This window comes from Rhinoraja longicauda, chromosome 11, assembly GCF_053455715.1.
Source record: "Rhinoraja longicauda isolate Sanriku21f chromosome 11, sRhiLon1.1, whole genome shotgun sequence".
In the NCBI taxonomy this organism is placed as follows: Eukaryota; Metazoa; Chordata; class Chondrichthyes; order Rajiformes; family Arhynchobatidae; genus Rhinoraja; species Rhinoraja longicauda.
The window spans coordinates 48,473,024-48,495,839 of NC_135963.1; the positions used below are offsets into that span (position 1 = coordinate 48,473,024).

Sequence of the window (22,816 nt, forward strand, 5' to 3'; positions counted from 1 at the left end):
CAGATAATGACCATAAGCCATCATTCTATGATCTCAGGAATTAGCTGGAAGAAATTTATGTTCATCCAATGATGTACATCAAGCTATGTAAAATTTTGGAATATTTGAAAGAGACGCTGATGCAAACTGCTCGTCATCAGTGTATATAAATAAAACTTGGGCGTCTGCATGTAGTCAGTGGCCATGGAATCATGTAACGTCTTACACAGGAAAAATGTTTTTGTAAATGGCATTAGATGCTCACCTTTGAATTCCTGCGAGCAGTTCTTTTACAGCAGGCCCCAGTTTCTGCAGGCTCTGAAATGCTTCCTCAGGAAGTGGCAGCTTGCTGTCCATTACAACAGCTAATGAGTTGTGAGGAAGGTTAAACGTTGCAAAAATTAGTGAGCTAGGGAGAAAACAAAAAAAAATCTCACAATCTCATGTGCTGTCATGCAAGGTAAAAAAAACATTGCTAATCATGCACAAATGTGTTCCTTTATTGCAAATATTTATAGAATTTCTCATTCACCCGATAAATAAATACATTTCCGTTTAACTTGAGCAAACAGCAGTTTTTTTTGTTCTTGATGTTTTGTTTTGATAACCCATGCGAGTCTGTGCCACTCATTCAGTTGATAACCATTAATGCCTAGTCATTATTTCAGGAATTCCAAAAAGTCAATGATATAACACAGTCTTTTCCACCTCTAAGATCAAATTAGGTTTTTTTTCCCCCGGTTTATCTAGGCCAGTCAACAACTATAGTATTGTGATATTGCAAAGTATAAAATTATTAGTTTAGCATCATAAAAGTATGTAAAGGTCCACAACCAATTTTCCGGCAACTGGTGGTCCGCTGCCTCCTTTAACCCAGATATAGGTACGAGGGTGCGCTTGAAATCCACCCGGAAGTCTCCCTGAAAATGTGGCCACTAGGCCGGTGAGGCGGCTGAACTGGACTTCATTAAGAATTCCGTGGCCGATTGGCAGGTCTCGTTTGTCTCGGTCCCCCCCCACCCCACCCCACCCCACACCCCCGGTGGTCTAGCTGGACCGTTCCGGTACCATTCACTTTCTCTCAGAGGTTGTGACCTCTGTTGGCCCGGCAAAACGAGTAATCCAGAAAGGCTCTGGTACCCAGGGTGCTGGAAAAATCGGTGGTGGCCCTGTACTATATTAACCATATATCAATACAAAACCTACATTTATACCTGTATTTGTATATTATATTCCAGACATTCTCAAAAGTAGCCCAGATTTGTTGTCTTTTGTTCTCCATTTGAGAATTTCCCATATCCGACATTAGAAACCCAGAGTTACAGTTGAATGGGAGCAGAGTTATATTTCTCCCTGGATCAGGATGCAATGATGACTGCACTGAAATGTCCACGTTTTCAAGGGACTCTTTTGACTTCTTCAAAGACTTCCCTTTAGTTTTCATGTAATCCTTAATGAGAAGAATAAAGATTATGAATCATAAATTTGCTTTCCTTTCCCACTTTTGGAAGGCCACTGACACATTTGTCTAGGTGTGTTTCCTTGCGTATTGGCTAGAAAATAAGTATTAGAGTCAGATGAATGAATGAATGAATGAATAAGTTTATTGGCCATGGAATGTGCCTTGCTTGGTGCTCCGTTCACAAATGACAACAAAAACATACAGTTAATAATTAAGAATAAAGCATAAGCGCATCAAAACAATAAGGATACAACATTACAGTCTAAACATGTGGGTGAAAATAAACCATAGCAAAAAAGAGACTACAGACTTTGGTTATTGAGTAGAACTACTAGTCGTGGAAAAAAGATGTTTTTATGTCTGGCTTTGGCTGCTTTGACAGTCCAGAGTCACTTTCCAGAGGGATGTGCTTCAAAGAGTTTGTGGCCAGGGTGAGAGAGGTCAGAGATGATCTTGCCCGCTCGTTTCCTGGCCCTTGCAGTGTACAGTTCGACAATGGGGGGGAAGGTTGCAGCCAACAACCTTCTCAGCTGTGCGAACGATCCACTGCAGCCTCCGGATGTCGTGCTTGGTGGCTGAGCCAAACCAGACCATGATGGAGAAGGTGTGGACGGACACAATGATAGCAGTATAGAATTGGACCATCATTGCCTGTGGCAGATTGTATTTCCTCAGTTGCCGCAGGAAGTACATCCTCTGTTGGGCCTTTTTGACAGTGGAGTCGATGGTGGCCCCCCATTTAAGGCCCCTGGAGATGATGGTTCCAAGGAACTTTTGACTCCACAGATGTGACTGTGGTGTTGTTGATGGTGAGTGGGGGGAGGGTAGGGGGAGCTCTTTGAAAGTCTACAATCAGTTCCACTGTCTTAAGAACATTGAGCTCCAGGTTGTTGCGATGGCACCAGGACGCCACCTGTGTCACTTCCCCTCTGTAGGCAGATTCCTCCCCATCCTGGATCAGTCCAATCAGGGTTGTGTCATCCGCAAACTTGAGGAGCTTGACAGAGAGCTGTGGAGGTACAGTCGTTGGTGTAGAGAGAGTAAAGGAGAAGGGAGAGTACACAGCCTTGCGGTGCTCCTATGCTGAGGGTCTGTGGGTCCGAGATATGCTTTCCCAGCCTCACATGCTGCTTCCTGTCCATCAGGAAGTTGATGATCCACTGACAGAGGGGTTCAGGCACAGATAAATACTGCATTGGTACAGGCGCTTTGCCCCACAGAATCCTGAGTGACCAGCTCACTTACATCAATTCCATTTTATTCTCCTTACATTCCTGTCAACTTTTCCCAGATTCTAGCACTCACTCATACACTAGGAACAATTATAGTGACTTTGAAATGTGGGAGGAAACCAGGGCACCTGGGCTGAGAGAGAATGTGCAAGCTCCATACAGACTGCACAGGAAGTAAAAAAAAATAACCTGGATCGCTGCAGCTGTGAGGCAGCTGTTCTAATAAAGGTCCCATTGTGCAGCCCAATATTTATCTCAGGTTTAAATAGTTCTATTATTCAAACCATAAAGACATCACATTTGTAATGCATGGAAATACATTAGTTCATTTGTTCAGAGAAAAATCTTACAAATTAGCATTAACAACTAGAAAAGCTGTTTGTGGTAGTATTGGTTGAAAGATAAATACTGGATTCAAATAGCAGATAAAAGGGCCTCTACTGTGAATAGAGCCGTATAATCGTTATGTACACTTGACAGGTCAGGGAGGGGCATGGTCCAACATCTGACCTGTGGATACCTCTGGTGGTAATGCACTGCATTGCACCAAACTTGGAATAGATGAAGTTTGAACCTACCAACATCTAAGTTCTTCCTCGACCGTAGAACCAGCCAATCGTCATCTACTAACATTCTCCTCCGCCCAGCAGAGCTGGTTCTTACCCTCCACAACTTCTCCTTTGATTCCTCCCACTTCCTCCAAATCCGAGGCGTAGCTATGGGCACTCGCATGGGGCCCTAGCTATGCCTGCCTCTGTCGGGTACGTCGAACAATCCATGTTCCAGACGTACACTGGCCCCATCCCCGAACTCTACCTCCGCTACATTGACGACTGCATTGGTGCTACCTCTTGTACCCATGCAGAACTCACTGACTTCATACATTTCTCCATCACAGGAGACAGACTAGCGACTGTCTATTACAAACCCACTGACTCCCACAGCTATCTGGACTACACTTCTTCCCACACTGTCTCCTGCAAAATGTCGATCCCCTACTCCCAATTCCTCCGTCTATGTCACATCTGCGCCCAGGACTAGGGCATCAGAGATGTCCTCATTCTTTAGGAAACAGGGCTTCCCCCTTCCATTATAGATGAGGCCCTCACCATGGCTTCCTCTATATCCCGCAGCTCCGCTCTTACTCCCCCTCCCCCCATTCGTAACTAGGACAGAATCCCCCTTGTCCTCACCTTCCACCCCATCAGCCAGCGTATCCAACAAATTATCCTCCAACATTTCCGTCACCTCCAACGGGATCCCATTACAGGCCACATCTTGCCATCTCCTCCCCTTTCTGCTTTCCGCAGAGACCGTTCCCTCCGTATCTCCTTGGTCCACTCATTCCTTCCTACCCAAACCACCCTCTCCCCAGGCACTTTCCCCTGCAACTGCAGGAGATGCAACACCTGTCCCTTTACCTCCCCCCTCGACTCCATCCAAGGACCCAAGCAGTCTTTCCAGGTGAGACCTGCACCTCCTCCAACCTCATCTATTGTATCCGCTGTTCCAGATGTCAACTTCTCTACATTGGCGAGACCAAACGCAGGCTCGGCAATCGTTTCGCTCAACACCTTCGCTCAGTCCGCCTTAACCAACCTGATCTCCCGGTGGCTCAGCACTTCAACTCCCCCTCCCACTCCCAGTCTGACCTTTCTGTCATGGGCCTCCTCCAGTGTCATAGTGAGGCCCACCACAAATTGGAGGACCTCATATTTCGCTTGGGCAGCTTACAGCACAGCGGTATGTGACTTCTCTAACTTTAGATAGTTCCTCTGTCCCTCTCTTCCCCTCCCCCTTTCCAGTTCTCCCACGGTCTTCCTGCCTCCACCTACATCCTTTCTTTGTCCCGCCCCCCTGACATCAGTCTGAAGAAGGGTCTCGGCCCGAAACGTCACCCATTCCTTCCCTCCAGAGATGCTGCCTGACTTGCTGAGTTACTCCAGCATTTTGTGATACCTTCTAAGTCAAATGAGGTGGATAACGTGAACTCTGGCTGATATCTTCAAACTATATTCCTTACCAATGTATTTTCGAATGCGAACCCCCAAAAAATGTTTATTTACTAGAGCTTGGTGACTAAGCAAAAATCAAATTGAAAAAACAGTGCTGGAGTAACTCAGTGGGTCAGGCAGCATCTCTGGAGAACATGGATTGGTGATGTTTCTGGGTGGGACCCTTCTTCAGACTGATTGTGGTGGGAGGAGCAAGAAAGCTGGATAGAAGGAGGAGTAGGACAAAGCCTAGCAAGTAATAGGTGGATACAGGAGAGGGGGGGATTTTGATAGGCAGATGGTTGGACAAAAGCCAGAGATGAAAAGACAGAAGGTGCAAGACAGAAGGATTTTAGAGTTGCAAATTGGGAACTAGAGGAAGGAATGTCGGTAGAAGAGGAGGGGAAAGAGAGAAACAGGTGCTAGGCCAGGTGGCTCGGTCTGCCAAGACATACTGGATCTCTTCCTCTTCCCATACAAACCTCTCAGTCCTGGGCCTCCTCCATTGCCAGAGTGAGGCCACACACAATCTGAAGGAACAGCACCTCGTATTCCTCTTGGATAGCTTCACAACAGTATGAATAATGAATTCTCCAATTTTAGGCAAGTTTTATCTACCCCCCACTTTCCCCCTGTGCCACACCTGGACTCGCACCTGTTTCTCTCCTTCCCCCCTCCCATCCCTCCACATTTCCACCTACAATCCTTCCTCCAGTTCACAATTCGCAACTCCAATCATTTTGGTACACCATGCCTTTTCATCTAAGGCCTTTATCCAACCATCTACCTATCAAAACCCCCCTCACCTGTATCCACCTATAACTTCCCAGGCATTGCTCTGCTCCTCTAGCTTTCATTCGTCACATAGCCCGCCCCCCCCCCCCCCCCAGCCCCCACAAGGATCCCAACCCAAAACATTACCTATCCATGTTTTCCAGAGATGCTGCCTGACCCACTGAATTAGCACTCGGCATCTGTAGCTTCTTGCTTTGAAAACATAATGGTCTTGGTTTCCTTCTTGGCCTTCCATTCCTTAGTTTCAATAAATTTCAGTTTAACCAAAACATTATATTAAATGTCATGTCAAATGATAAACCCCTAAACAAGCTATTCTGTACTGGCATTAATCTCCCAGTAGGTCAAAATAAAAATGCAGATTCCTTCATGATTTTGTCTAATTTGTAATTCAGTTTCCCATTCCTCAAATGCTTCCTGTTCATTGGAAAAAAGTCTCTTCTGAATACTTAAATTTCTTGAATCATTCAGATCATTTCACAGAAATCATGCATTAAATTCATATTTTCCCCTTTGGAAACTTCTCCAAAACCAACACATTTAAAAAAATTCTCAAATCGATTTCCATACATCTTTGCCAGCAAAGCAATATTTAAGCGAATTGAGAGAAAGCAATTAATTGACAGTTAATTCAAACTTTCAGCAATTGTAAAGGCAGAATACAATGGAGAGATCATTCTTAGATAGACACAAAATGCTGGAGTAACTTAGTGGACCAGGCAGCATCTCTGGAGAGACGGAATGGGTGACCTTTTTTGGTCTTCCTCAGATGACCTTCCTCAGATCATTCTTAACTGTCCCAGACAATTCCCTCCCTTCATTCTCCTCCTACCTTTTCCACTCTGCTACCCTACCTAATCCACTTTGTACAGATAAACTTCACCCATCCAGTCGCTTGAGCACTCTTCTCTCTCCCATTTGCGGTATTATTTTTATCAATACCACCAATCATCTCTCCAATACATTCTTTCCCCACCTCATGCCCGTCCACATAGACATTCTACTTACTGCTAACCTTGTTCAAAGGCACCTTTCTGCCTTTATTCATTCATGTTCACTGGGTACTTGCTCTTCAACCACAGATAATTATTTCACTCCATTTTGCACAGGGATTCAATGCATTCTGCACTAGGTGTTTGATGAATGCAAAACTGAAATCTGAAATTTGCATCCACAATTATATGCCTTCGAAAAGCTGCAGAAGGCAGTTGTATAAGGGAAAACAAAAGACAAGTTGGGCCTGTCTCATAGCAAATGGTGAACTTGTCAACCACAATCCCATCTCTTTTCCCAACCATGCAAAGCTATTAAAAGGCACCTATCAGGTACCCAAGATGCCAGTTTTTCTGAGAAATTCAGAAATGTAATTCAGAATTAATATCCGGCAATTTATATAGCCTCAAATATTTCACCAAATGTTAGCACTGTTAATCATTCATATCGTTGTTTTGTTTTCAAAATAATAACAACGTTTACCTTCTATAACAGCTGTGCCATAATTACATAAAAATCTTTAAAATACAATTAGGTAAGGTACCTCAGAAACCTCTCTGAGTAACTCATCCAGGGCAGCCAAAGTGTGTGGGAGTACACCGCCATAACCTGATCTTGAGTTGAAGGCACACAATAGTTTTTGCGATTCTGTCAACAACCAGGTAAGAGTGAAGCTATTATACTCTGGCCTCTTATCTAGATGATTTAAAAAGACAAATTAGATATTTGACAGTAAAACATGTTCAACACAAATAATTAACAGTGGGAACCAACTGAAGGAAGAACTGGGTTGCTGCTGTGCACTGCTGAACTTAAATTTTGCACAACCAAGGTTGTGACTGTTACTCTATGCAGACTGGATGAAAGTAGTTCCAAGTAGTTGACATTCTGAAAAATATTGTTGATATTCAACCCACCTACTGGCACTTTTAGGGACTGGATCACACAAAATAAAAACTGCATGGATATCTCACATAGCACTACTCAGCAGGCACTGATTTGTGATAGTCTTCTAGTGTGGATGCCTCCCATTTTAAAAAAATGTCCACTCAGTCTGCATGCTGCGGTGTCAGAAATCTGGGTGTCAGGAACCTGGTGGGAAACCCTACCGTCACCACTGTTGAGGCTTTATGAAGGAGATAGGGAAGCACAGGCAAGAGAATGCACGTTGAATTTCCAAACAAGGCTCCAGAGCCTTTATAAAAAAGATGGCGCAGAGAAGAGAGATCCTTTACCCAATTGAGCCCAGAAAGTCTTCTAGGCCCATTGTTAAACTGTAGTGAGAGGATAAACAAACAATGTTCTTATGGGCAATCAAGGCACAAGGACAGACAGGGTTGGTCAAGATCAAAACCAACGTGATGATGTTCAGAACAACATCAACATCAGTCAGATACTTAAAGGCAATGCACTTCAGTCCCTTTATCTTTGCAGGAGAAAATGGTTTACAATCGACCCCAGCAGCAGTAGCAAACTGGCAAGTATAAGTACAGCGCCAAGGACAAAACCTCCTGCGAGGTTTAGAGTGCTGGCTATCATTGGTGAAACAGTCAGAGGCTGGAGGTATTGCAAGTAAATTACACAGATCACTTTGGCCCAACTTCCCAATGCCGATCAAGATGCCCAGTCTACACTAGTCCCGCATTTGTCCCATATCCCTCCAAACCTCTCTTATCCCCATGTAGGTGTGCACATTTGTTAGAGTCATACTGTACGGAAACAGGCCCTTCAGCCCATCTACAGGCCCCTTGACCCAACTGTTTCTTTTATTTATTTATAGTGTTTACTTTGGAAACATGCTAGAAGCAATTAGCTGTGAAAACTAATTATGAAATGAAAGTGCCATTCATAATATGTAGCCAATTGCATTTCATAATTCTAAAATAAAAGTTGGGATGGGGACGATTTCTACATTTTTTCCAATGCAATTATATATATTTTTTTAAATGGCACAGACAGCTCAAAATTCATCATATTGTAAGGAACGATTAAGTGGCACATCTGGTAGGGCAGCTGGTTCAGTGCTGGAGACCCAGAAGAAGGGTCTCGACCTGAAACGTCACCCATTCCTTCTCTCCAGAGATGCTGCCTATCCCGATGAGTTACTCCAGCTTTTTGTGTCTATACTCTGATTAGATCCTGACATTGGGTGTTGTCTGCATGGAGTTTACACATTCTTCCTGTAACCACTTGGGTTTCCTCTGGGTGCTCTGGTTTCCTCCCATATACCAAAGAGGTGCAGGTTTATAGATTAATTTGCCTCTAAGATCCCTAGTGTGTAGGGAGTAGTTACGAAAGTGGGATTACCTAAAACTAGTTGGAATGGATGATCGATGGTTGGCATGGGCTCAATGGGCTGAAGGTAGGGGTGCCAACTTTCTCACTCCCAAATACGGGACAAGGTGATGCCATGGCCCTGCGCCCCACGTGACCTCACCAAGCCAGTGTGCTCCCGCTCCACCAACGGCAGTCGCCCTGGCCGGGAGGTGGGTTGCTACGCAACCTCCATTAGGCGGCGCCCGGGCCCACTGTCCGAACCTACACTATCCGGATGGTAGACACGGATTTTAAGCAGCATCTGCATTTTTTTCCTACTACACTGTCCAGACCTACATTGTCCGGGCCTACAGTGCCCCCCGGGCCTAATATAGGACAAGGGTGGTCATGTACGGGACAAATCAATTTAGCCCAAAATACGGGATATCCCGGCTAATACGGGACAATTGGCAACCCTAGCTGAAGGGCCTGTTTTCATGCTGTATCTCTAAACTAAAAGTTTAAGACCAAGATACAGTCCGTAAAATGATCAGATTTTAAGCAAGTAAATATCTATTGTCTGGGCCTTTCCTGATGGTTATAATTCTTGATCCACACCAAACAGCTTTTTCATGACATTGATCAATGAAGAGTAGCCTCACATAATTTAAAAATATATAAAAGGTAACTTAAACATTCCAGTAGATTGCAATGCACAGTCTATTTTTATGTGGGCACATATGTTGCATTAAAAGAAATACAGTCATGTGCTTTGAGTAGTTGGTCGGAAGGATACAGCATAGTCCTAATGTAGTATTCAATTTTGTTGTTGTTTTGTAAAATAATGGCATATATCCTGCGAGTTTGTCATTAACTACAACTCTATCCATTGGGAATTTGGCAAATCTGAAATCTCTAGCTCTATACATACCCACTTGAAGATAATCACTCAAACATTCCACGGATGCTAGCAAATTTCTTTTCACAATGAGTCCAAACACAGCTATCCAGTGTTTCTTCATGCACTGCAATAGGTCTTCCAATGACCAAGGAGGCTTCACAATTAAAATCTAGTATCAAGATCAGAACAGGTTACCGCAATAACTTTATTAATTTGACCTATTATGCCTAATCATTTTAAATCACTATTAATAGTTCAGCCACGATACTTCCAATATACATTGAAGCTAATCAATTTGGCAAATAGCATCTGATTAACTGGACTCATTTTTGAGGAAGTAACAGAGTCAGAGGATAGTATGAAACCCCAGACTTATTCAAAGATGGGGCATGGTGACCTAATGGCTATGCTAGAGGAAGTTTAAAGTGATCTGCTCCTTCCTCCCCAAAGCAAGGCCTGTGTGCTCCCAATGCAAGGCTCTGTGTTTTTCAATACCACGCGGAACACTTTTTCCCTGTAATTTATTCTCTCACATGCCCATTAATTCCCCTTTCATTATTTTGTCACTACGAGTTAATTTACAGATGACAATTACCCACTAGCACACCTCTGGGATGTGGAAGGAACCACCATAAACCAAAGTGATCACAAATAGAATATGCAAACCACACAAAAAGCACCCAAGGTTATGATTGATCCCAGGTCCCTAGAGGCACACAGCAGCAGTGCTAACTGCTGCGCTACCATGCTGCCCATTTCAAATTATTCCATGAAAATACGGCACGGTAGCGCAGCGGTAGAGTTGCTGCTTTACAGCGAATGCAGCGCCGGAGACTCAGGTTCGATCCTGACTACGGGTGCTGTACTGTAAGGAGTTTGTACGTTCTCCCCGTGACCTGCGTGGGTCTTCTCCGAGATCTTCGGTTTCCTCCCACACTCCAAAGACGTACGGGTATGTAGGTTAATTTGACTGGGTAAATGTAAAAAAAATTGTCCCTAGTGTGTGTAGGATAGTGTTAATGTGCGGGGATCGCTGGGCGGCGCGGACTTGGTGGGCCGAAAGGGCCTGTTTCCGCGCTGTATATATATGATATGATATAGGGTATTTTACCCAATAGTTTATATTTGTAATGGTAGTCATGACATTTACAGGCATAACTGTTAAAAATAGATACCTGGAACGTTGTAATAGTTTGAAGGTTTTTGATCTCCATGATGCTAGCTTGTTTCTATGCCTTTTGCTCATGTGATGGTATTAGTTTGTAGTTAAACATGTAAATATGTAAGGAATTGGCTAAGAATGCTAACTGTGTAGATGCAAGAGCACTGTGCACCTAAATAATCACCAGCTCTACTGTCAAGGTCATACCTAGTTAGTCACCAGAGCTGCAAGATATGAACATTGGTCTGCCGCAAGGTTTGTTACAAGTACAATTATTATTTAACAATTGTTACCATATGGATGCATGCTTCCTTCTATACTGGCTATACTAAATAAATCCACCTGATGTAACCGCTAATATTTTCTACCTGAACTATTAACCCACCCTTGATGGACACTTTGTAACAGCTGAGTAGATTAAGATGCTATTTGAAGAAAGTAAGGCACATGACTTTCAAACACCACAACACACGTATTGCATCAAGATCAATTCAAGTGGTTCCTTGAAAGAGAAACCTACAGAATTATCTGGACTACCTTAGCTGATGTTGTACAAGCTGACTATTTAATTGGACTAATCTGCGGTATAGTACAATAAAAATGTGCCTGGCAGCTCATACAAGGAAGAACAAGATGTTTCATAACGGAAATGCTGAACCCAAACCCATTCCAATGGCAATTGCTTTGGCAAATATTTGAACAGCTTTCCAAAGAGACATGCACGATGTAGTGGTGTTTACATATTTACTTGCCCAAGGACTTTGTATCTCTCAACAACGCCTCACTGGCAACTAAATTCTCAATACATATTCTGGGATCATTTGGCCTCCACCTGAGAATCTCATCCTGATCCAAGGAACATCGTAAAATAGAATTAAACAATGTAAGTGTCCCAACTCAAACGTGCAATTCATGTGTGAACATTGTCCTGACAGCAAAAGCACAGTTCCTCTTTATAGAATGAACAGCATAACCAGGAATTTTCTTCTGATGTTCTTTTTCTGCTAGCATAATGTGTTGACATTTAGCTCTTAAATATTTTGCCACACATGTGCCATTATTATTATCTTTTATTAAATCATTCTCGGCTACAGATTAGAAAATAGTACTTTCTGATTTGAGTAAACAAGCTATTTCCACTGGCTTTCAACTGCAAATCTGGTCGTACCTTGTGGAAATTTAGTCCTCAATACCGTTAAAAAATTTTAAAAACTGGCCCTAGATTTCTCCTCCCAAACATTCTGGGTAGAAAATATATGGTGCAATTAGCAGTCTCTTGTGTCTCCGTGCAATTACCTTTGCCTGATTTAAACACACTTTACAGTTTCCATATTAACCACTTCAATAACTCAGCAATAGAAAATAAAACTGATATTTTTGACAAATTGTAGAAAATATTTCTGCTGGGTTTACAAAGGAACGTAAAAATTATATTGTTTGTTAATCTGTAATTTTTAGGAATGCAGAGAAAAAGTTTAGACAAGCCAGTTGATAAATCTATTTTACCTCTGTCCAGAGGTTATCATATACTTTTTTCATCTCTGTTTCTAGGATAGTTGACAGAGCAAAACCGAGCAACTTCTCCAGCTGAGAGATAATGCCAGTAACATCCAAAGTTGCCTTTTGTACTGAAAAGTGCTGATTACGGGTTCCATTTTGATCTTTTACATCAATCACTACAAAATAGAACAACAATAACACATTTAATGAAACAGTCGGCATTGTGATTAAGATACATAACAGCTTACACATACATAGCCCTTCTTTGATAAGAAGTTAGCCCTAAAAACATAATGAAACACTCGTACAAAATTACTTAGTGAAGATGGTGGTCGTGATTACCAAACAAATATTTTAAAGCAACTAATCACATCATAAGATCTTTATTTTACATGATTAGGTAGAATGCAAGAAAGTCTGTCAGAAATGTTATTGTACTTGAAACATAAGAACAGGATGAGACCATGTGGCTCGTGAAGCCTTTGCCATTCAAAAATATCATGGATGAACGGATTGTCCCCAGGTTCCACTTTCATACCCATTCCACCAATTTTTGTATATCTCAGCCTTGAATATATTCATTGATTTATTCTCTACAACTTCATAAAGTAGAGAATTCCAAAGCCTCCTGAGCTGCAGAGAAGGAAACCTTGGTTTTAAATGGAGGACCCTTCATTTTGAAACTATGCCCCTTTCTTGGTGGCCATTTGTTTGCAAATCCTTTGCAAGACCGAATAATCCCTTTCGACAGTAAGCTAGTAATGTTTTTGTACAGGATGGACAGAATAGCAGGCTCTTGATATATTATTTCATTTGAGTACACGGCTTCTGAACAGAGTGGAAAATTTGAAAGCTGCTGCCACCAGCCACAATATTATAGTGCAACAGAGTCACTGTTCCAGATTTGGAAAAAGGCCTACCACATGGGGATTAGAATAAGAAATGACACCCACACAATATGAAATGGGCTTTAAAATTCTGCATATGTTCTCGCTTAAGAATCAGCACAATGATGATGAAACATGAAAAGGGGGGAAAACATTCTGAAAGACACCGCAGACTTCTAAATAATACAATTGTTGTATTTATTCCTACTTATTGAAATTGTCATTTCTTTCTGACCCCAATTGCTAAGAATAGGTACAAAATGGCGAAGATTCAAATAGTTTATGGTGATAGTCCTCAGTAGAATTGAATACGCTTGCAATTAAAAGAAATCAAAGTTCAAATATTCATTTTCATGTAAAATATTCATTTTATTGATATTACAAAACAATGCAGGCTTCAAAAGACAAATTGCCTTTCTCAAGTTTAAGTTAGATTGGTTAGTGACTTTCCAAGTCTGTCCTGACTTCAAAACCACCTTTTTATTTTAGCCACAATTCTGCATTAAAAAGTATTCATAGAAATGTGTGTGGGTGTTCGGAAGGGGGGGGGGGGGGGGGGGGGGGTGGACAGGAAAGGAAGTATGTGCAGAGCCAAAGTAAAGGATGGAGCGAATTAGGAGAAATAAATTGTCGTCAAGCTGTATTTTCTCTTGTGCATATGCTTAAAGTTTATTCTCTTTACCCAGAGAAAATAATAAATGAAAGCCTAAAGGGTGAAATTCAAACCTTTAAAACAGGAAACTGAAAGTAAATTTTGAGTTTCCTGGGCATCTCAGAGATATGTACTTCTAGAAAACTTTTGAGTATTTACATTTACAATAATGATTGTTTAATTTACACAGCTTTATATTTAATGAACTATTTTCCCTTCTAATATATGGAAAGTGACATTTGGATTTTACATCACCAAAATTCCCTACCATTTTACCTTATCAGTTCACTCAGGGCACCATTCTGCAATTAAATTCCTTTCCTTCCAGGATCAATTATTCCATTCTTCATATTGTCACTAGAAGTGGGGGAAAATGCCACTCTGTTCATCTTGATATTTAGCTGTTCTGCAACCCATTTCAGAAAGGTAATGATAGATGAGAGGCAGTAATCAATTAATAGCTACAGAATTTGAGCCATGATTTTCAGCGACTTTAAAATGTGTAAATGCTATGTACTGAGGATCATCTATTGGTATTATCCAAATTTTCCCCTTCATATGCCAAAGTCTGCAAGCTCAGATTGGTGGAGAAGAATAAACAATTTATTTTATGGAATGTGAGCTCTGCTCTGCAGTTTACCATTTGAAAGTATTTTTTTATTATATTGCTACATGAATAAGGCCACCATTCTGCCCTTAGAGTCTCTACTTAATCTCAGATCAATCCCGTCAATTTTATTTCCCCCACTTTTTTCCTGCAACCTATTCTCCATCATGTGAATTACAATAAACACAACCTGATAGACAATAGGTGCAGGAGTAGGCCATTCGGCCCTTCAAGCCAGCACCACCATTCAATGTGAACATGGCTGATAATTCTCAATCAGTACCCCGTTCCTACCTTCTCCCCATACCCCCTGACTCCGCCATCCTTAAGAGCTCTATCTAGCTCTCTCTTGAATGCATTCAGAGAATTGGCCTCCACTGCCTTCTCAGGAAGAGAATTCCACAGATTTACAACTCTCTGACTGAAAAAGGTTTTTCCTCATCTTCGTTCTAAATGGCCTACCCCTTACTCTTAAACTGTTGTCCCTGGTTCTGGACTCCCCCAACATTGGGAACATGTTTCCTGCCTCTAACGTGTCCAACCCCTTAATAATCTTATATGTTTCGATAAGATCCCCTCTCATCCTTCTAAATTCCAGTGTATACAAGCCTAGCGCTCCAGTCTTTCAACATATGACAGTCCCGCCATTCCGGGAATTAACCGAGTAAACCTACGCTGCACTCTCTCAATAGCAAGAATATCCTTCCTCAAATTTGGAGACCAAAACTGCACACAGTACTCCAGGTGCGGTCTCACTAGGGCCCTATACAACTGCAGAAGGACCTCTTTGCTCCTATACTCAACTCCTCTTGTTATGAAGGCCAACATTCCATTGGCTTTCTTCACTGCCTGCTGTACCTGCATGCTTCCTTTCAGTGACTGATGCACTAGGACACCCAGATCTCGTTGTATGTCCCCTTTCCTAACTTGACACCATTCAGATAATAATCTGCCTTCCTATTCTTACCACCAAAGTGGATAAACTCACATTTATCCACATTAAACTGCACCTGCCATGATCACTGCCTCCAAATGGCTCCTTTACCTCGAGTTCCCTTATCAGATCAGGTTCATTACACAACACTAAATCCAGAATTGCCTTCTCCCTGGTACGCTCCAGTACAAGCTGTTCTAAGAATCCATCTCGGAGGCACTCCACAAACTCCCTTTCCTGGGGTCCAGTACCAACCTGATTTTCCCAGTCTTCCTGCATGTTGAAATCTCCCATAACCACCGTAGCATTACATTTGCGACATGCCAATTTTAGCTCTTGATTCAACTTGCACCCTATGTCGAGGCTACTGTTTGGGGGCCTGTAGATAACTCCCATTAGGGTCTTTTTACCCTTACAATTCCTCATTTCTATCCATACTGATTCTACATCAACTGATTCTATGTCACCCCTTGCAAGGGAGTGAATATCATTCCTTATCAACAGAGCGACCCCATCCCCTCTGCCCACCTGTCTGTCTTTTCTATACGTTGTGTACCCCTGAATATTCAGTTCCCAGCCCTGGTCCTCTTGTAGCCATGTCTCTGTAATTCCCACAACATCATACTTGCCAATGTCTAACTGAACCTCAAGCTCATCCACTTTATTTTTTATACTTCGCGCATTTAAATACAACACTTTAACTTCGGTATTCACCTCCCCTCTCACACCGGTACCATTGGCCCTGACCTTACTCTCGTATCCCATCTAGAACTTTCCTTCCCATTTATTCGAGAGTCCTTTGCAATTTCTCTGGTATTCGCTTCCCCTTGTTGCTTCCATCTTCATATTCCCAATTTGTCAACCCCTCCCCCCCCAGGTGATATCGCCGACCAATCACCTACGCCAGGGATAATTTACAGTGGCCAATTAATCAGCAAATCTTTGAATGTGAGAGTAAACAAGAGGATACAGGGGAAACCCAGTCACAGAAAGAATGTGCAAACTCCACACAAACAGGATAGGCGCAGGAGCACCTTCCAAAACATGTCATCTACAAAATACTTAATTTCGTTAATGGACTGTAACGAAACCTGGGGTTGGTCAAGCTCCAAACTCAGAATTTAAATTCATTCAGCTTGAATTAATTCCTGCACAAGTGATGTCAAGCTCACAGAAGGCATCCTGGAGTTCCCTTGTTCACACACAATGAATTTCACAGTTTTGAGGTGAACAGCCATCTCTCTATTTCTACATAGTGACTTAACTTCCAGAACAGTATCTCTTCTCCCGATTACAATCTTGAGCTTCATATTCTGTGAATATGGTATTCTGTGGAAGCATACTCTGTGTCTATGGTGATGATTTCACAACTGGTGGAAATAAATAAGAAAGATCACTAATAATTCCAAAAGGGAATTTAGAAAAAAAACAACTGCTTTATTCAGAGAGAGCAGTTAGAACCTGGGACTTGCTATTTCATGGAATCTTTATGCCATATATAATAGTGCTTTTAAGAGGAAACCAGCTTAGTACAGGAGGGCGAGAGAAATACTTAAGAGTACAGATGAAGAGGGACAAGTGGACACAGGCCATGTTCTTCAATTATTCTTGAAACACAAGGAACTGCAGATGCTGGTACTTTGAGCAAAATACAAAGAACTTAGAAGGTCAGGCAGCATCTGTGGAGGGTTTGGGCAGTCTGAAGTAGCGTCCCAACCCAAAATATTGTCTGTCCATTTCCTCCACAGATGCTGCCTGACACGCCGAGTTCCTCCAGCACTGTGCTTTGCTCTTTAATTTTTATGTTTTCCCTGCAAGACAGTTCACTCAATATTACCTCCTTTATCAAATAACAGAAATCCCAAATCAAGAGAGTAGGTACTAAATATCTCATATTCATAAAATGAATCCCATTAATATTGAATGTAGCTGTGGTTTAGGTTTCCCCAAAATAAATTACAATAATCTATTTCACTACGTAAAAAAACATACATCATTCAATGTATTAACAGTTAGCTAAATTGTCAACAAGCACTGGGTTCACAGACATTAAAAATATTAGGCAGCAAATTATTGTAATTTAAAATCAGAAAACAGCTCAAGTTATACTTGTACTCGCTGTATCTTGCTCGGTAAATACAATTATGAATTGTCTGTCAGAAATAATGATGACACGAGTGCTTGGTGTAAATAGAACAGTCTCTGCAAATGCAGTCAAATGTGGAATGGGGAAGCCACTTCCAATTTCCTTTTGTCCTCCAGAATCTTTAACCTAACAGTAGCTCATATCGAAAACAGGTGTAGTGAAACCCATGAACATACAAAGCTGCAGCACCTACCCACAAATGATGTAGGAAGCTGTCAGATGTGTTCATTCAAATATAAGTGCATTTTTAACCATGCAGCATGCATAATCATCACCAAAACCTTAAGTTAATTTGACATGCATGAAACCTCATCTATTCAGTGTTTACATGTTGTTGGAGATTATTGCAAACAAAAACCAAAAAGAATTATCTTCACTTTTTCTTTCTTCGTCATCTATCTATCTTAATTCTGTCGCCCTTTATCTTTTACACATTTTTTGGCATTAAATTAAATAATCCAATATTTTTCCTGCATTTGAATCAGAGATTTATGAAATACAGGTGCTCCTCGGCTTATGTTCCGAGAAACCCATCGGAAACCGAAAATATTGCAAGTCGAAATGCATTTAATACGCGCAATCACATGGCCGGAAGCGAGCTGTGGATCGCTACGGGTCGCTGTCGTTTGCACCATCGCAAAGTCGAACTATCGCAAGTCGAAGCATCGTAAGCCGGGGACCATCTGTACAAGGAAGCCAATTAGCCACTGAATACATATTGGCTGAAAAAGAGCTATCCAACCTATTCATTTGTTCCACTGTATGACCATTACAGCACTTTCAATGCATGCGAGTATTTCTTAGATGCAATAATGGCTTCTGTCTTCCAACCTTTCAATGCATGCAAGTATTTCTTAGATACAATAATGACTTCTGTCTTCCAACCTTCACAGGTAGCGGATTCCTGACTTACAGCATCCCTGAATGAAGAGATTTTCTTCTCTTCTCATCCCGTCCTCTGATATCACACCTAAAGGCAGAGAGAATTGGCAAGCTGATGGAATTTCTTCGCTTTCCGCAAAAAACTTGGGATACATTTCATCTGTGACTGACGGTTTCAAAAATGCTCAACCCCTTCAATTTCCTCTTTGGCCATATTTCACTTTGCTCCTCTTCATCAACATCTCTATTGCCATTTTGCTAGGATGGATACAAAAACACTAAACTAGATCAGCATCTGCAGGTTTCTGTAGTCGATGTCTTGCTATGGGCTTTCTCTGATTTTACTTGCCTGTAATTAATGCCCTGTTTTTCCATCCTCAAGCTGACAACATCCCATCTTTTTGTCAGGACATGTAACAGTATGCAGTACTCAACACCAACTTCTGAAGCTTCAGATAACTTGCGCTTTCTTTCTAATTGCATCAGGATTAACCATTTCATAAGATCATGACATGGGAGCAGAATTAGGCCATTCAGCCCATCAAATCCACACCGACATTTGACAGCACATCTATATTTTCCTCTCAACTCCATTCTACTGCCTTCTCCCCATTACCTTTGACGTCTTTGTACCTGCATTTACTCATTTCTGTTTGCTCTTTCATTTGCACATTCTGGTCTGTGCAGCTTATCCCAGTAAGCCTGACTGGCCAACATCGCTCACTCTTGCCCTCCTGCACCTTCTCTATCATTTGTATTAACTTGCATTCTCTCTTTCTTTGTTCAATTGAAGGTTTTTCAACCTGAAATCATAACATTTTTTCCTTCCAGAGATACTTAGATTGGTGGGCTTCTTTGGCTAGCAGTGTAGGAAGCCAGTGACCCAGAGGTCAGAGGAGGAAAAGAGCAGCCAATTAAAAGTAAGGCAAACAGTGTATTGTGTTCAGCTCTGGGCACCATGTTATAGGAAAGATGTTGTCATGCTGGAAAGGGTACAGAGAAGATTAGAGGGTCTGAGCTCAAGAGAGAGGTTAAGTATGCTGGGACTCTATTCCTTGGAGTGTAGGACGATGAGGGATGATCTAAGAGGTGGATAAGATCATGAGAGGAATAGACCAGATAGATGCACAGAGTCTCCTGCCCAGAGTAGGTGAATCGAGGTTCAGAGGACATAGGTTTAAGGTGAAGGGGAAATGGAGTATAGGGGAAATAGGAATCAGAGGGGTAACTTTTTGGTGGATGTATGGAACAAACTCCCAGAGGAGGTAGTTGAGGCAGAGACTATCCCAACATTTAAGAAACAGACTGGTACATGGATAGGACAGGTTTGGAGGGATATGGACCAAATGCGGGCAGGTGGGACTAGTGAAGCTGGGACATGTTGGCCAATGTGGACGAGTTGGGCCAAAGGGCCTGTTTCCACACTGTATCACTCTATGACTATGCGAAGCTCAGGGTCATTCGTGCAGACTGAGCACAGGTCTTGTACAATCCACCGTAGATGTATACGAAGGAACTGCAGATGCTGGGGCTGTGTTTGAATTCTCCATGTAGAGGCCATATTGTGACCATTGAATGCAGTACACTAGGTTTGACGTGCATGTGAGCCTCCAACATCCTCCTATGCAGATTTCCGCCATCACAGACCCAACACCTTAACCAACTGCATGCAGCAGCTTAGATCCTGTTGCTAGTTGATAAGGCTTCTGTTCTCTTCCAAATTCCAAGCATTCCCTCCATCCCCAGATGTTACTTCTCACCATTGCTCAAGCAAGGATGGAATGCATGCAAACCCTTTTCAGGCGTCTCTGACACTCTGTGCCAGGTCTTGAATTTGCAGTGAAGAGCACAAAATGCTGACAGCTTACCACGCATTGACATTTTAACATACTCCACCAGCATTATTTAATTTCTTGGTTCAAGAACACATGGCCGAGGCACAGCACAAATAATAACAAAATTAAAGCATTTTACTTTCTAAATTTAAGTTGCTTGTTTATACTTTCGCATTGTCTGTATAATTCACAGTAATACACTGAATTTCTGATACTTTTAATCTTTGGAATTGAATAAACAGAACACAAAAATAAGTCCTGCAGGGTCTAGTTTTCTAGGCATTACTGCTAATATTGTATCCCAAACTGGGAACATATTCCATTTTCCAGTAAGGAAATACACAGTTCTGAAACATATTTTGGACAGATTTAAAGGCATAATTCCAAGTTAGGAAAATCACAATAGATACATACTTAAATTGGGAGTCCAGACACTTGTAAAAGTTTCCTAAAATAAAAACTTGAAGAGTATCATGAAGCCAGGGAAAAATGGGACAAAAAAATGTAAGATTCCAAGAGCAGGTTCACCAGAGCAGAACTAAACTCAAAACCCTCTTAACTTCTTGCCACTTAAATGTTACAACCGACTGCTCTACAAAACCATGGCTTGACATACAGTAATGAAAGGCACGTAAGAAGGCCATGGTCATGGGGGATTTCAATATGCGGGTAGACTGTGAAAATCAGGATCCCAAGAGGAATTTGTATACCCATGAGATGGCTCTTTGGTGCAGCTCATGTCCGAGCCTACTAGGGAAAGGGCAATTCTGGATTTAGTGTTGTGTAATGAAACTGGTTCGATTAGGGAGCTAGGATGAAGGCGCCTCCAGGAGGCAGTGATCATAATATGAACAAATTCAATCTGCAGTTTGAGAGGGAGAAGCCAAAATGAGATATATCGATATTATTGTTGAGTAAAGGTACCTATTGAGGTATGAGGGAGGAGCTGGCTAAAGTTGATTGGAATAGGGCCCAAGCAATAATGACGGTGAAGCAGCAATGGCAGGCATTTCTGGGAGTAATTTGAAAGATATAGCATTTTTCATCCAAAGAGAAAGAAACAAGCTAAGCGGAGAATGAGGTAACGGTGGCTGCTAAAGGTAGTAAAAGACTGCATAAAAGAGAAGGTATAAAATATGGCAAAGATATATATCGTGAGTAACAGAGAAGCAAGATGGACAATGGACCACCGCAAAATAACGCTGGAGAAGGGCGGCACAGTGGCGCAGCGGTAGAGTTGCTGCCGTACAGCGCCAGAGACCCAGGTTCAATCCTGACTAGGGGATGTACGTTCTTCCTGTAACCGCACAGGTTTTCTCCTGGTTCTCCAGTTTCCTGCCACACTCCAAAGATGTACAGGGTTGTAGGTTAATTGGCTTCTGTAAATTGTCCCTCGTGTACAGGAGAGTGTTAATGTACAGGATGATTGTTGGTCAGTGTGGGCACGGGCCTGTTTCCACGCAGTATCTCTTAAAGTCCACGTGGAAGTGGAGCAGGGAGCAGCCAAAGCAAAGGGCCAACAGGAAAAAGCAGCAGCAGGTGGGAAGGGAGGAAGCCCCATATTGACGGAGCACATCCTGTCAGTTGCGGTGGTCTGAAGAAAATTCTGCCCCCAGGGGCTACAACAGGAACTGCAACAGGAGCTGCGTCACCCAGACTGTGCAGTTGGTGGAGAAGGGCTCACTGATGCACCTTGCAAGTCGGGGGTGTAACTAGCTGGGGAGGAGCGAGAGAGCATGTTGGCGTCGGCAGGTTCGTCTGCTATAATAAAAATACATTATAAAGGCGTCCGTTAAATAGAGGGTTTACTGTACTGCAATTCTACACAGCGCAGATATGCAAATTTCATGATTAATCAGAATATATTTTATCGAACTGCACAAATAATTGTTATCAGCAATGAGTAAACATGATTTGCTCAACTTAACATCAAGAAACAGTTGGAACTCAAAACCAAAGAGCACCATTCATCGTACCTGCTATGCTGAAGGCATACTGCAGAACAAACCAGTTCAGTCCGCCTAGGCCTATGGCAAACACTTCAACTCCCCCTCCCTTTCCTATACTGACCTCTCTGCCCTGGGTCTCCTCCATTGTCAGAGTGAGGCCAAATGCAAGTTGGAGGCACAGCACCTCATATTTCGCTTGGGCAGCTTACAATCCAGCAGTATGACTATTTATTTCTCTAACTTCAAACAACCCTTGCTTTCCCTCTCTCTCCGTTCCTCCCCCACCCTAGTTTTCCGACTAGTTTCACAGTCCTCCCGATTAATTTTACTGTTTGTATGCCACGTTGTCACCCCCTCAGCCAACAATGGACCATTCTACATTTCCTACATCCCCTTCTGCTTTCATCTGTCGTTTTCATACCTTACCCTTCCATATCTCTAGTTCCCATCTCCCCTGACTCTCAGAGTGACGAAGGATCTCGACCCATTCCTTCTCTCCAGAGATGCTGCCTGAATCTACTATGGCCCACTCAAGTCTGGTTGACTGAATTAAATCACTCACAATTTTTATACAAAATTCCACCATTTTATATTATTCTTCTCTAAAGGCCCCTTAATTATAAAATTATTGATTAACTCTTTCTCACTGC

General features: G+C 42.2%; 1 protein-coding gene across 3 annotated transcripts in view; it reads right to left on the minus strand.

Moving 5' to 3' along the window:
* Positions 1-22,816, minus strand: part of swt1 (SWT1 RNA endoribonuclease homolog) — a 100,509-nt gene that overhangs the window by 32,395 nt on the left and 45,298 nt on the right. For 2 of the 3 annotated variants that reach the window (XM_078407600.1, XM_078407598.1), the window contains 6 exons: positions 18,414-18,470; positions 12,281-12,450; positions 9,643-9,781; positions 7,000-7,151; positions 1,194-1,429; positions 245-388 (listed from right to left, as the gene is read on the minus strand). In XM_078407600.1, the coding sequence (XP_078263726.1) occupies positions 245-388; positions 1,194-1,429; positions 7,000-7,151; positions 9,643-9,781; positions 12,281-12,450; positions 18,414-18,470 (898 nt within the window). The remainder of the gene's footprint in view (positions 1-244; positions 389-1,193; positions 1,430-6,999; positions 7,152-9,642; positions 9,782-12,280; positions 12,451-18,413; positions 18,471-22,816) is intronic. The other variant, XM_078407599.1, reaches the window with a different exon arrangement.